General features: G+C 34.6%; 1 protein-coding gene across 1 annotated transcript in view; it reads left to right on the top strand.

The window, feature by feature from the left end:
• LOC150096044 (uncharacterized) overlaps positions 1-15,332 on the top strand; it is a 137,226-nt gene extending 121,894 nt beyond the window's left edge. Inside the window, exon 8 of the mRNA XM_090409160.1 lies at positions 12,711-15,332. Within this exon, the coding sequence (XP_090265286.1) occupies positions 12,711-13,817 (1,107 nt within the window). The 3' untranslated portion in view covers positions 13,818-15,332. The remainder of the gene's footprint in view (positions 1-12,710) is intronic.
• Positions 15,333-16,565: the final 1,233 nt, after the last annotated feature.

Here is a 16,565-nt window from a genome sequence, read left to right as displayed (position 1 = left end):
AATGTTGTTATTTCTACATTTCAGTGTCCTTCACATCATTGACATAATTTGCTATGCTGTTCTGAAAATTTTAGCAATGTGTCCCTGAAATTTTCGGTCCATATTCCCATCTCCCTCCCCCTCCATCAGATCCCTCATCTCCTCCACCTCCTTTAAGATATCCCCCACCAATCACACTTTGCATACATTTTTGCTTCTTGGATTTTAAAACTTCACTTTGCAACAGTGAACTGGTAACCCGCAGTTACTTAATTTATTCAAGTTCTCTTCCAAAACCACATCATTTGCTCTATCCTTCATAGTGCTTCCCAACTTTGCATCATCTTCAGGCAACTTCATATCACCATTCTAACCTTTTCCAAGATTACTAACATACAAATTTAACTGCATTGGCCCTAAATAGATCCTAGGGGCTTATGACTAGTGACTTTCCTTTTCTGAGATATTGCTTTCCCATACAAAACTTGCTGATACTTATCAGAACAGCCATTCTCCAATCTAGCACACTAATCTACTATCCAATCCCATCTGTTTCCGTTTAATTATTAGTTTGTCATGCAACAACTATCAAAGTCCTCTGCAAAATCTAAATATACCACTGTGCATGTATCTCATTATTCACTACATTTATTTCCTTGTTTAACTAGATTGCAAACACATTCTCTTCCTTAAGTAAACCCATATACTGTCCATTAAAAGAAGGCTGCTGTTGTTAACCTATTTCTGAATCCTGTACCTCACTGACCACTCTACCACTATAATCTCAACTCCAGAAACACACAGAGTGGCCTATAATTTGAAGCCTTAGTTTTCACTTCTCTTGTGAAGTGGAATTTTGCCTTTTTTCCATTCCTTTGCTCAACGTAAGACTCATAAAAAAATAGTATATGTCATAGTTGTTGTTATTAGCTTCCTTGAACATTCTCTCAAAACATATGGTGATATATCATCCAGCCCTGCAACCATATTAACTCGAAGTTGACTCATTTCTCTGTATACCTCCTGCTCACTCACTCACTCGCTAGGATTTCCCCCCCCCCCATACTGCACTTTTGCTACCCTTACCAAGCTAGTCACCTTCCTTGCCTGCTCTTTGTACTCCTCATGCAACTGATTATTACTACTCATCTTGTGATGCCTCCATAATGCCTTCTAGATTTCTTACTAGATTTTCCATCCTTGATATAGGTGAAAGCTGCCTCCTGTCATAATCAGTGGCTTCCATTTTCATGTCTTGAATCATTATTGCTTATTACCTTGTCAGTGGCATTATTTTGCTGTCAGTTGACCTATCTTCCATGCCATCAGTCTCACATGTTATCTTATGGTCAGTTTCATTCTCTTTCATGCCATCAGTTTCATGCTGTCTTACTGTCAGTTATTGGTTTGGTGTTTATTGCATCTCACATTTCATGAAGTTGTGCTCTGCTATAAAAGGCTTTTTTTTTTTGAGGCACTGCAATGAAAAGTCATACTCTCCTTATGCCATATGAGTATTTATAAGTATCTCTTTCTGATTAAGTATTTTTCTCGTTAGCAGTCTTCTTGAAGAGGTATTCATATTTTCTTTTGCATTAAAAAGGCATTATTGCCAAATTCCAGTAAATAAAACTAAAAATAGTTTTATTTTTCCTTTGATGTGCATGATCCACTATGTGCTCTTTTTTAACATCAGAAGCTTTTTCTGTGTGGACAAAATATAAAATGTGGTCTGAAAATTCCTTGCAGTACCTTGCAAATGTCTGAACCAACAATGTGGGAGAGTAGGAGATTGAACAATTGTTCTTATTCAGGTTATTGATATGAATTCCAGTTTCATATCATAACTCGAAGATCTTGGAAATTTGTATGGAATGGCATTGGTAACAATTTTTGAGATCTAAAAGAGTTATTGTATCAAAATGGTATCCATACCCACAAACCAAATTAGAGTGATTCTTCAATCTACATCATTATAAAGAATTTATCATTGCTACATTTTCATGTTTTGGCCAGGACTTGTGAGGTTAAGAAGAAAGAACATATAACATATATACAATAACTCACATTTTATATGGGTGATGTATTCCAAGAAATCTGTGTAAAGCGAATTTCCATGTTAAGTGGGGAATACTTTTTTTCATATTTACTTTTTGCAGACTAAAAGCCATATTTGTTATTATTTGCATGCTGATTGGTATTGATTTTTTATTTAAATTTTCATTCCGTGCAGTTAACAATTTTTCCAACTTGATTTCACTCTGAAAATTTGGTGATTTTCTTTGTCAAGAAGGAAATAACATTTTCACGCACCTCTTTAATTTTATCCCACTCGTTAACATTGTTCACATGTGATATCAGCATTCTTAAAACTGGACTTGAGTTTTTGTATGATTTTTACCTTTGTATCCAAATTTATAATAGCCCACCACTTTTTATGTGCCACTGTATCATCATTGTTGTGACTTTCCCTTGCTGGTCTTATTGACATGTTTATTAATTGTGCAAATTAAACCTGTAATAAATTATGTACATGTGGATACAATAACGTCAGAAGTATTGAACTAATGTTTACATACCTCTGTTTTTAAAGTTTGTCTTCAAATCAGCAACAAATTTTTAACTTGCAGATATGAGGCCATGTGCTGGACATTCGGTGCAGGCACATAAGTGCATAGCAATGTATAGACAGTGGTGTAACATATATGCATACAGTGGCTGAGAAAAACCAGATAAAAGTAAATCTGCATAAATCGGGGGTTATCTGTGTTGTCTTCTCATCAAAGGAAAGATAAAAATAAGGTTGTTCTCATGTGTCCTTTCCTAACATGTGAAGTTGACTGGAATTTAACAGTCATGCCTTATTGCTACACTTAATCAGAATGACAGACTTACACTTAATTATTTCATTTTGCACTTAGACCTTGTGTGATTAAAAAAAGGTATGATTTTTCATTGCAGTACATCAAAAATTGCTTTCCCACATATGAGTAGAACTTATTGAAATACAAAATGCAACAGACAGCGAGTCAGATTGATGGCATTCAAACAGTGAGCCTTTCCTTACTATTTTGTTTGTACCTGAGATAGCTATACTTGGACTTGCAAGCTGTGTATTTCTTTATGCATAAAAAAAATAAATCCTCTAAATACCTGTTAATCCCTAAAGAAATATGCTTCTTTAGTCCTAACTAACTTTCAGAGATTGATGGATAGCCAGTTTCCATCCTTTGGCATTCACTAATAACACCAGACAACAAAATATTACAAAAGTCATGCACCCCAGATTAATCATTTCTTATAGATTTTGAGGTGCTGAACACAAATATGACAATGAAAATGCAAAAATGAATACAGTTTTGTGAGAGATCCACAATAGTTTCTTATATGATAGAATAACACATACTTATCACATATACTGGTAAATGTCTGCTTTTACTTTGCTTTGGCTGTCACTTGTATAGCTGCTCATGATCATCTGTAGCAAGCATCTAACAGTAGTCAGCCAACATGGAGGGGAACCATTTTCCCTGGTATTGTTTATCCATCATTTCAATTTCCTGATGGAAATGTTCACCATACCACAGTTGTCAGGGAAGAAATCCAAGTAGGAATGGAGTAAGTGTATTTTTAAGGACATATTGCAGCTGAGTTTGTGATACAGAGACAAGTCTTCAACCAATTCCTTGTAGTCTGCCCTGCCATTTCCGAGGAAGTTAGTTGACAGCAGACGAAATGTGTCCCAAGCTTTTTTCTCATCACCCTATAGCAGGTCGTTGAACATATTGTCAATGAAGAGCTCTCAGATCAGAGGACCCACAAAAACTTCTCTCTTTAATTTTCGCTTCATTGAGTCGAGGGAATTTGTCAGCCAGGTACTTGAAAGCTGATCCAGTTGGGTCCATGGCTTTTACAAAGTTTTTTTACCAAACTGAGTTTAATGTGTAGGGCCAGTAGCAGAATTTTGTGCATTTCTGCCAGTGCTGGGCGTTGCACATTCTTCTCTCTCTGACTGCTAGAGATTTCCTCGCAGGTAATCACTTCACATAGTGCAAAGTCCTTGCTCAAAAAAAACAGCCATACTTGTACTTGCTGCATCGAAGTCAGTCCAATATGGATGGAAGCTGATTTATCCTGCAACTCTGCTTTGAGATTCAATTTCAACAAGTCTATGAATAGTCTCCATTCATGCAGGTCATGCTTGATTTGAAGGGCATTCATCCAGTCATCTTCCTTTCAGAAGTAAGGCACAGACTGCTCATGACAAGTGCAAAACTAAGTCACTTGGATATTTTCCTTGAGAAGGTTCCATTATAGAAGTCTTAATTCCAGTAACTTCACTTTGACCTTGGACAGCTTCGTGTGAGAATGTGTGGCACAGATGATGCACCATGGCCAATATGTGGATCATCATTAGACATGAAGGCATAGGAGAGCCCCACGTTGGTTCACCTCCATCGTCGTCATCCTCGGAATCGATGGAAAATTCTTTCAGAGGTTCAGGAACGGGAAGTCCTTTGCCATACAGAACCTGTTGGAGAGCAGATGGTGTATTCGGGTACTCTATTGTCCACTTCTTTTTCCTTGTGATATCTCTGAAACAGGTGGTAGCATGCAGAAGTAGCAGTAATTTGCATGATTGCTTGGCTCCCTCCAAATCATAGAAACAGCAAACGGCATTGACACTTTACCACCTTTCAGCCACTTCGGAAGATTTCTAGCAAATGTACCACAACATATGTGTGGGGCACAGATAAAATGTAAAATTAAAGACCAGTCCTTGTCCTAATCTCCAATTTCTCTTCTTCTTCTTCCTAACATTGATTTTAGGCTAAGTGGCCTGTTCTGGTCTCATGTCATCTCTTTCTTGGTCTTCCAATTCTTCTTTTCCCACTTATTTTGTATCTGTATAATATATTTGGTAGCCTGCTGTTGTCTATTTGATTTAAATGTTCTAGCCATTTTTGTTTATACTGTCTTATGTAGTAATTAATTGGTTTTATTTTCAGGGATTGTAAGATTTCTTCATTTGTTTTATGGTCCCACTTGGTATATCCAGTTGTTTTTCTGAGGAACTTCATTTCTGCTGTTTGAATTAGTTTTTCATCTTTCCTTTTTATGGTCCATGTTTTGCTTCCGTATAGTAGAGTTGGTTTTGACAAGACATTATGTAGTCTGATTCTAGTGTGTTTTTGTACTAGGGATGGCTTAAATATATTATTTATTATTTCATTTACTTTGACAAAGTTTGATATTTTATTGTCTGTTTTTTTCTTCTTCATATGATAGATCACATCTCAAGTATCTGAAAGTATTTACTTGTTCTATTATTTTATGATCTATCACTTTTTTACTTCTTATTGGGTTTTCTACTTTGAATGCCATTATTTTTGTTTAGATATTGTCATATATTGTTTTGAGATATCATTTAATGATTTTAATGATCTTTGTAAATCATCTTCTGATGTATTAAATACTATTTGATCATCTGCAAATAGTAGTGTATTTATCTTCATTTGTGGGGTTATTTGTATACCAAGTGGGTTATACTGTTTCCAGATTGTTATAATTTTATTTATATATATATTGAAAAGCAGAGGTGAGAGGGTACATCCTTGTTGTACTCCTCTTGATATAATACATCTTTCCATTCTGAGATGTGTTCTAATTTAACTGCTATTTTATTAAGTATAGTTTCTGGGAAAATTCCCATGTTACTCCTCTTAAACACTATTAATATAATTACAGCTATTATAGCCTGTTTTTGTTTAGGAGTGTCCCTTATTTCAATACATTGGCTAACATTACTCAAAAAATATATATTTTTAGGGCATTAGAGGTGAGTATAGAAGGCAATTATGGCAGAATAAAAGAGGTGGAAAAATTTTGTACATACCTTGTTTTTGGTTCTATGATGCCTTCCAATTCCAAGATCTTGCTGAAGGTTGTTTATAAACGGGGGGAGAAGGAACGTGGGGGTGTGTTTTGATGCGGGAAATAAGTTTGGAAACCAGGTTACTATTAATAATATATATATATTATTTTGTTTAGGGCCAAATTTTTTGTGTGGGGGGGAAAACAAAGGGGAAGGGTATCCTTAGATACTGGGACAGGGGTTAATGGGGTGTGTGGACCGTTTCGGACGTCATCTGACTGTCATCGGAATCTTGTTGGAATGAGTGTAGGGCTATGTCAAGGCTGCAAGTTGCATCTGCCAAATTAGAGCATTTGTGGTCGCTACATGGCTGGAGGCATGGCTTAATTTGTAAGTTCTGGATCGTCCAACATTCGGAAATTAGGTAGGGGGTGGTGGACATTGATAGAATTTTCATCGCATTTTATGGCAATAGTTTCGGATATTCTAAGCGCTGTTTCGTTGTCTTGTTTGTCTATGATTATGGCCTTGTCGATTTGGGCATATGTTTTAGTTCAAGCGTGAGCTGCAATTTCTGTCTTCCTTGTACTCTGTGTTTTGTTTTTCTTTTCTTAGAGGAGTACAACAAAAATATATATACACCCCTTTTTTGAGTAATGTTAGCCAATGTATTAAAATAAGGGACACTCCTAAACAAAAACAGGCTATAATAGCCATAATTATATTAATAGTGTTATTTTATTTCCTGTATATATTTCTTGAATGGATTGTAAAAGTCGGTTTGGTATGTTTAAATCGGTTAATATTTAAAACAATTTTTGTCTACTAATTTTGTCAAAGGCTTTTTCATAATCAATAAATGCCACGTGTATTTCTTTTAGAAATTCTCTTCTCTTTTCTATTAATAATTTTAAATTAAAAATTGGATCTATGCAGGATCGGCCTTTTCGGAAACCATTTTGTTCTTCTAGTAGTTTGTCTTCTACAATACTGCTTAGTTTCTCTTTTAATATTCCTGCATATATTTTATATCCTGTATTCAGCAGACTAATTCCCCTACAGTTATTGCAATTGTCTTTATTTCCTTTTTTATAGATTGGGATAATCAGTGCTTTTTTCCAAGAGTTGGGAGTTTTTCCGGACATCCAAACCATATTAAAAAATTTCAGAAGTCTTTCATTAAATTTTTCACCTGCATTTTTGTATAGTTCTATGTTTATATTGTCTTCTTGTAGTGTTTTCCCATTTTTCATCATCTTTATTATATTTTTCAGTTCTAACATTGTGATATTTTCTATTAGATCATTCTTTGTCTTATAAAATTTTATTTCATTGTTGTCATCGTCCAGAGATTTTGGAAATAGGTCACCCATTTTTCTAAAGCTATTGTTTGTATTTTTATCTTTTCTTTTATTTCTTTATTCATGTATTTGATTAATTTATAGGTTTTGGGTTGTGGCTTAAATAAATCCTTTTCTAGTTCTGTTACAAAATTGTTCCATCTATCTCTATGTTTTTTCCTTACTTCTTGTTTTGCACAAGGATTTCCTTGTGTCTCAAATTTTACATCTGAAATAAAGCTGATATGCCTTTTTCTGGCTTGTAAATGTAATAAAAGTTATTTGCACTGTTTGCACAAATATGAGGCATCACTACTACTGCTGGATTTACACTGCAGGGATCACTTGTTTAGTACTTATGATGCAGGAGTAAATGGGAGTGTAGCCCAGGAAGTTGCTCACCCTAATGATACTTCACTTTATACTAAGGTTTACATCATCTTACAACAGCGATGTCATGACTCAACTGCATTGATCAGCCAATGATGCAGTAGCTCCTGAGGTGTTGTGTATGATTGCCTGATGCAATATATCACAATATGTTGTAATTGGGAGATTGAGATACAGCATTGCCAAATGATACCTATGTATGCAATGTGGACTGAGTGTCTCCTAAACCAAATATTAGAATCAACAGATCCTAATATATGGGGTGCTTAAGGGTCAAAGCTGTATAACTGAGAGGAGACCTCCACATAGCCTTTAAAGGAATGTGGAGAACCGACCAGGGCTTCTGACCTAATGTCCAATCCTCACCTTCTCGTGGTGCACCCTGTTGGGTATCTACTTTGATACTGAATGAACGAGGATGGGCTGGCAATTTGGGATTTAGCCGACCAAATTGTATTATTATTGGTTAAACCAAAATAAAAAAATGATGGTACAACATGACAAAATTTCATGCCGGCTGGGGCGTCGCCCGGTTAAACAAGGCCCCCGTTGTTTTCGCCAGGGAACCAGGGCGAACAGCGAAAAGTCAGCTACTGGAACAAATCTGAAAACAAACCCCAACTCAACATCACCAGAGTTAAAGATCGGTACTATCAACGTAAGAAGCCTGAATGGCAAAGAAATGGAGCTAGCTGAGGAATTAGATAAGTACCAGATCGACATAATAGGGGTGACTGAAACAAAAAAGACCAAAACTGGTGAGATCTTTCTGAGCAATAAATACAAAATGTTATATTCTGGCAATGACAATCAAGGAAAAGAAGGAGTAGCCATAGTATTCAACACAAAATACGAGGCTAATCTTCTTGAATGGCAGTCAGTCTCAAGTAGAGTAATGTGGGCAAATATAAGAATGGGGAACTGGACAATGAGACTTATTTGTGCCTATGGTCCCACAGAAGGTTCTACTAAGGTAGAAGTGGAGGAATTTTTTGAGGCTTTAGAAAAAGCAACTAACACAATGAAAAAGGAAAAGTTGGTCCTTGTTGGGGATTTAAATAGTAGAGTAGGAAATGATTGTGAGACATACAAAAATATTTTGGGAAAATTTGGAGAAAAGAGCAAAGCTAATAATAATGGCAAATATCTGTTGGATTTCTGCTCAGGACATGGACTGGTTATTACTAACACCATGTTCCAACATAAAAATGTGCACAAATTCACATGGAGAGAAGAGGCTAGGAATAAGAAAAGTCTCATTGACTATGTTATTGTTGATAGTGATGTTTTCACCCTAGTGCAGGACACCAGAGTGTACAGAGGATTTGAAATTGGAAGTGATCACTATTTAGTCTTGAGCAGGATAAAATTGAATTTCATATTGAAAAGAATAATATGTAAGAAAGTTTTAAAGCGAATAAAAGTTGAGCAGCTCTCAGATGTGAACTGTAGACTAAAATACAGAAATATTATTGAAAAGACAATGAAAGAGTTTGAGAACAGGAATCAAACCTTGGAGATTCAGTGGCAAACTCTGAAGGAAACATTGATTGATTCTGCCAGAGAGGCATGTGGTGAGGTTGTGTGCAAGGATAAAAAAATCAGAACTCCCTGGTGGACACAGGAAGTTAAAGAGGCAGTGAAGGAAAAGAAGAAAGCATATCAAACGTTCCTGGCAAATAAGTCAGCTTTTACTATTACAGAATACAGAGACAAATGTAAGAAAGCTAAACAGTGTGTAAAACTAGCTAAACAAAAGTCATGGGAGGACTTTGGCAAGAATATAGAAAATAAATATCAAGAAGGTGGCAAAATATTCTGGAGGTTGTTGAAGAAGCTTAGGAATGGAGGAAAGAGTGCCGTAAAAGGAATTAGAGATGATAAAGGTGAAATGAAAACAGGAGAAAAAGATATCCTTGAAGTATGGAGTAATTACTTTGAAAAACTGCTAAATGAAACAAGCAGTGATGACAGCACAGTGATAAAAAAACACTGACCAGGCATGCAGTCAGGAATACATATCCATACTTGAAGTAGAAAAAGCCATCAAAGGCTAGAAATGTGGAAAGGCAGCAGGAGTAGATGATATTCGACCAGAAATGCTGAAGTATGGTGGTATAAGAGTCTTACAGTGGCTGCACTGCATAGTTCAGAAAGCCTGGACAGAGGGACGAATTTCCGATGATTGGAGTAGAGCTCTCATAGTACCCATATATAAAAAGGGAAATAAAACTGAATGTGAGAATTACAGAGGTATTTCCCTACTGAGTGTTCCTGGCAAGATCTATGCAAGTATACTTGAGAAATGGTTGAGAAGAATTGTGGAAGAAAAGCTTGGTGAAGAACAAGCTGGATTCAGGCCAAATAGAGTCTGTCAGGATCAGATCTTCACTTTACGACAAATAGTCGAGAAAGCATGGGAATATAACAAAGATCTGTATTTAAGTTTTGTCGATTTGGAAAAGGCATATGACAAGGTGCCAAGAGAGAAGCTATTCAATACGCTGCAGTTATATGGTGTCAATGGGGCATTATATCAAGCAATACTTAGTCTTTATTTAAGTTGTGAGTCAGCAGTTAGAATTGAAGGAAGTACAGGAAGATGGTTTAATGTTAAATCTGGTGTGAGACAAGGATGTACATTATCCCCTCTGTTATTCATTATCTATATGGATCACATTATGAAGGAATGTGGTATTAAACCTGATATCAAAATTGGAGATGTTAATGTCATCTCTTTGCTTTATGTGGATGATGTTATACTTCTAAATAAATCCGCTACAAGTCTGCAAAATTCTCTGACTAAATTGAATAGCTGTTGTAATAGATATGGTATGAAGGTCAGCAATAAAAAGACAAAGACAATGAAAATAGGCAGAGTCATTGAAAATGTCAACTGTGTTGTGAATGGAGAACCTGTGGAACAAGTAAAACATTTCAGCTACTTAGGCACGATTTTTACCGAAGATGGTAAATTAAATATAGAAATAGACAACAGAATCAGCAAAGCTGGTATGGTGGGAAGTCAATTGAATAAATTCATATGGAATAAGAGAGAAATTAGTCGGAACACTAAATTAGCTGTATACAAGACAGTGTTCAAACCAGTTTTAACTTATGGATCTGAGAGCTGGGTCAGAAGTAAAACACTTGACCAAAGACTAGAGACCGCAGATATGAGAGTCCTGAGAAAGATTAGAGACGTGAACAGATGGCATCAATGGCAATATCATATTAAAAATGAGGATATTAGGAAAACGACCCAGAGGAAGACCAAGATATAGGTGGATTGATACGGTACAAAGTGCCTTAGACGATAGAAATATAAGATCTGATAATGTTGGAGTCTTGACAAGTAACAGACTGATTTGGAGGAAAATTGTAGATAGGAAGTTAGTAATGATGTAATTTTTTCATGTAGTACTGTCATATCCTGTACACCCCTTGAGGGTACATAATTTGATGATGATGAGATCCTAATATTTTCCAATTTCTTGTCGATTTTTCCCAGTCGACAGATTTTATTGTCATTTTCACACTCAGCAGATCTAATTTAGTAAAGAATCACTATTTCAGGGGTAAGGTGTGTTGTCCAGTGTAATGAGCTAACTCAAGCTATCACTGAACCAATGTTAAGGTTTAGGGCCATGAGCTGGTAGCAGTTGTCTGCCATCTCGTAGCCCTAAACCCTGACAGCATGAGTTCTGTGATGCATTTTTTCTTTAGATGTGGAGTGTTGGGAGAAAAAAAAAAAAACTGCTTATCTGTGCTGAAGATTAACTAACTTAGGAACAGTCTGAAGAAAGGTCTAGGAAAAAGTTCCTTTGGTTGGTGACCAGAATAAAATCCATAACAGCCTTTCTTCAGGAAGCCTATCACTGTGGAAGCAAATATAATTTCCATGGAATAAATTAGTGCTTCCCTGATGAAGGTGAGTAGATAGCTGAAATGTAAGAAAATAAGTTATAAAATTAGAAATTTTATTATTGGCCAAATATGATCTAGAATTCTTTTCACTTTTATAATTTGCATGTCTGTAAGAAGATTATAGGACCACATAAAGATTGATCCAAAACCTCATTGTCTACATTATTTTTATGTCATTTGGATGGCTGATAATGTTATCACCATGGTGAGTTATGAAACAGATCTGCACTGCTGACATATAGCTAAAATTTAGTCATATAATGCACTTCGTAAGGAGACAGATTACTATGCTGGTCACTATACTGAACTGTGATAGTGTCTTGTTTGCATTTGCAAACCTAGTTCACTGATTAGATCATTACAAAAAAAAAAAAAAAAAAAAAAAACAACAACTCGTGCTCTTCTGTAATTAGTTTCTAATTATGAAAGTGTTTTCTTTAAATGAAAACACTTATGATGAAAACCATATTTTACAATAGCTTTTCCTTTTTTGGGAGGAGGGAAGGGAAGGGCATTTCCTTTCAGTCTCTGATTTCCTCCCCTTTTCATCCAGATAAAATCACACATGCCCAACTTACAGCCATAATACACTCACTTCATGGTTTAGATTTTTCAGTGTGTGTGTGTGTGTGTGTGTGTGTGTGTGTGTGTGTGTGTGTGTGTGTGTGTGTGTGTGTGTGTCAACTGAAGTTGATATAGCTGGTCTCATATGGGAGTGGCAGGATTTTTTTATCCTGCAAACCAGCCATAAGAATACATGCAGTTTGCGAACACAATATACTGGCTTCATAGCCTTAGTTGCTTTGACTGTAAATCCACAAACCACAGTTTGTGGATTTACAGTCATTGAACATAGAGCATTGAGTGTTAACCATTAATGTATGTTTTCAAATTTTGAGAGCATTCATTCATGTTTTAGGCCGTTTTTTTCTAATCTGAATACATGCATTTCTTTATTGTCAGTTGTTGCTATATATATAGCAGAAATGTGTAAACAGCTGTGAAGAAGATTCAGAGCTGCGTTTAGAATTTCCTGCCTATAGAGGCAAAAAACAACAATATCATAATAAACTTCCAAGTTTTACATTCTGTAACACTTTCAGTAGATATATACAATTCAAATTGGAGCCTCATTTTTTGATTCTTATAGCTTTGATTTTTTGAAGGTGGTTTGAAGTTCAAGTTATTTTCTTTTGCAGACTGGTGATACATCACAGATTCAAGAGAAATTATCAGAAGGTGATCAGGTGACTAGCACACAGCAACTAGAAGAGTCTGACAACACAAATGCTAATAGAAACTCTCTCCCTCTCAAGGAAGATGCCATCAATTATGATAGCAACAAGGGTTCTGTTGGAAGACTAAATGAATATCCTGAACATCAAAAACCAAGGAGTAATTCATTTCAGCTGCAAAGTGAATCTCAGTCATTCCAGTTGCCATCTGAGTCAAGTCATAGTACTCCATCCAAAAGAGGATATAGTTCATTTGGTACCCTTTCATTTGGTTTAGATCAAAATAGCAATATTTTACCATTGAAGGATGATCCTCATAAATCGGAAGCTGATAAAAAATCCCAGTTAGAAACTCCAGGATCTGATAAGTTTGATCAAGATAAGAAAGAATATCTCCTTTCAAAACTCAAAGCCATTGATAGAGAGCAGAAAGAATCAGCATTTGGATCCAGAGAAATATCAGCTGTTTCCCATTCTCTTAAAGACATAAACTGGCAAATTTGGGAAAGGACTGCAGCAGACAAACAAATTTCAAACAAAACCATTAATCAGAATAATGTTTTTAATATCAACAAATCCACTTTTCCAGAGGATGATGATGATTTCATATTTGGTGCATATAAGCCATCATTTGGAAGGGTTAGTAGCAGAATGTCTGTCACAAGTGATAGCTCTGATTCATCAAAAAAAGCAGTAGAATCTAACTTAAAGACCTCTTTATTCTCAGAAAGCCCTAATCCTTTTAATAGTGGGACTAATAGATCTCAAAGGGACATATTTTCACATGATGAGACAGCAAATTACAAAAATCGACCATGGACAGTAAATACTGATTCAAAAGTGAAATCTGTACCTGTCATTGATGACATTTTTGAATCAATGTTATTAAATTCATCAGAATCCAGACAGGGTGGCCTGCATCATATAGGATCACGGCAAGACTGGCACACAAGTTCTCCTGATGTTACTACTACTACTACTCCAGCACCTAGATTTCCTCATGGGAACAACTCACGTACAAATTCATTAGCAAGAAGAAAATTGCCCAGTGAAAATCTTGATGAATTCTGAAAGCCATTGAAGTAGTTTTATACAATGGGAGGAACTGATAATCTTGCTGAATCCAGACATCACTTCCACTGTAATCATATTCTGCCAGAGGATTTTTTTTAATAATGGCCATTTGTAAAGAATGTGGTTATCCTTGCATTTTAAATCTGTATATACTGAAAATATATACAGATTATAACATATTTTTAGAAATATTTCTATTTTTAAAGTACAGTGTAAAAAATGTGAATATTTTGTGCAAAGTAGATGAACTTTTTAGCTGTGATTTTTGAATCTTGTTGTACAATATCATAGGAATGCTTTGCTTCCAAAAATTCCTTAATGCCATTTGTACATAAACATTTTTTGGTTTGCCAAAAAAGGAAAAAAGTTTTCTGTATATAAATATATGTAATTTTGTGAATAATTAGGAAGGAGTATTGTAATACAAAGAGTTCATTAGAAAATTTAATTCTTCAAAGTATTTATTGTTCTGTCATAGAGTTAATATTGATATTACAACTATTTGCATTTACTGTGACTAAATGTGTTGATGAAGTTTTTCACAAACTTCATACAGATGTGCAATTGAATATATCTATTTATTCATATGTATATTTGCTCCTATTCTTTTATAAATTTCTATCTTTAAAGAAATATGCATCTGACTAAGTAAATAGGAACAAAAATTTCATTGTGTAACATATTGCATTTATGTGCTTACATTCAAAGTATTTCTGAAAGGAATTTTGCTACTTTTCTAAAAAGAATTTAGTTGTAGTGAAAACTTTAATATGAAATTAGCACAAAGCTTTGCATTTTTTGTGTGTGTGTGTGATTACCTACCACAACTGTTACTGTAGTTGGGATGATATATAAAAACTCTATTTGTATAAAATTCAATGCTAAATACAAGAAGTCTTGAAGTTGAATGAAATGTTCAAAATCTGCATCATATGTTACTGTTAAGGAATTTTTTCTTGAATTGTGTCAGAATCTTTAGTATAAATGTTGAAATTGTTACCTAAATGTAAGCTAATATGTGAAAATGCTTACATCTCGGGTGCAATATAATTTTTCTGCTTTGCATAGCACACCAAAATAAGTATAGTGATGTTTTAACAGTATTAAAAAAAAATTCTGAGTAATTCAGAATAACTGAGTTTGGAAAGAAGTATGGTCTGTGTAGCTGTGTTTGTTACTCAAAATATGAGAAAGGAAATATTACTCTGTGATCTTTAAAACATAAACCAGGTACAGCAGATAGAACTGGGAGGAAAAATTTTCATGTAATATAGCATTCATTAGAACTGTTCAGATACTGCTGAATTTTTAAATTTTTCTCCTGAATTAAATAATGTTTAGATGAATCTGTGATATGAAGATGTAAATATTTTGTAAGAAATATTATTAAGGAGCTGAATATCAAAGAATGTATCAATTACTGTTGTACACTGTTATGTTGTCCATTTTTTTTTTTTTAAACTAATGCTTTTGTATATTTAAAGATGAGAACGTTGTACTATGCCTATTTTAATATCTCTGCTTTCCTTTGAAATACAGTACTTATATTAAAATATTTTATATATTTCTTGCCTGTTTCTTCAATTTTTTCCATGTAATAACGTCCTTATATTTCATTCTGTTCTGCTCAATTAACAACTGAGGTTTCCTATGCATTATAAACATTCATACAAATTCCACTTGTATGAAATTCAAAGCTAAATACAAGAAATCAATAGTTTTAGAAGGTTTAGTGAGTATTCAAAACTGGAACTTGAAGTATATATGCTAAGGAATTTTTTTTTTCTGAAATTATTTGAAAATCTTTAACATCAGTGTAGAAACTCCCAGATGCAAGATAATTTTTCTGCTATCCAGCTGCCATTTGTGATACTTTGTGTCTTTTGGCACGCCCCTGCTTTCTACATACACAGATGTGTATGTAGAAAATATGTGTATGTTACAACTACTTAGTTGTAACATGTATCTAATTAAAAACATTCCAGGATTCTAAATGAAAATCTAATTTTCTGATAGGAAAATTAGATTTTCCTAATTGGAAAATTGGCACTGGGTGGGGATGTGTAATATTTTGAAAGCTGCCCTGAATTTCTAGTGCAATGAAAATTGATTCTGCAAAGTACTTGATGACCGTTATGTGTTGTGCAGTTTTCTTGCTGTAAGTTTTTGATTAAACAGCTTTTGAGGGCCATTTATTAATAGCTATGTAGTCACTGTTTTAGCACTTACAACTGTGCCATTGAGAGGAGAAAATATTAAAGTGACTAGTACCAGTAGCATCTCATTATTATATGCACAAAAAAATGACAGATACTAAATGAACTAACCTGGTATTCTCAGTTCTTGCATTACAGAAAAAAGACCAAAAATCATTTGCGCTTATTGATAGTTATATTACTTTTTTTGAATATGATAAATCATACTAACTGAAGACAGTGAAACCATCCAGATGATCTAAAGTTCTTTGACATAAGCTGAATCATTCTTGATGTTGGATGAAAGAGTAGCCTTGTAGTTAATGAAAATTTTTCATTAAAAAAAATTATAAAATGTATTCTTGCATAAAAGGAAGCATTCCTAGTATATTATGAAATATATCTATCTATCTAGAATTGGTGCTTCCGGTGCAGTTGGAAGAAAGAATAATGTGCTCTACAACTGAAAAATAACTTGGGATTCACTTGTTATCAGAAATCTTTATATAGGCTTTTCACTTGTAGGTGACTGTCATTCTCATATAGCGAT

Source organism: Typopeltis vanoorti, chromosome 19, assembly GCF_054136105.1.
Source record: "Typopeltis vanoorti isolate ZY-2024b chromosome 19, IOZ_Tvanoo_1.0, whole genome shotgun sequence".
Classification (NCBI taxonomy): domain Eukaryota; kingdom Metazoa; phylum Arthropoda; class Arachnida; order Uropygi; family Thelyphonidae; genus Typopeltis; species Typopeltis vanoorti.
Note: the sequence above shows the minus strand (reverse complement) of the source record. Positions and strands in the feature narration are given on the sequence as shown.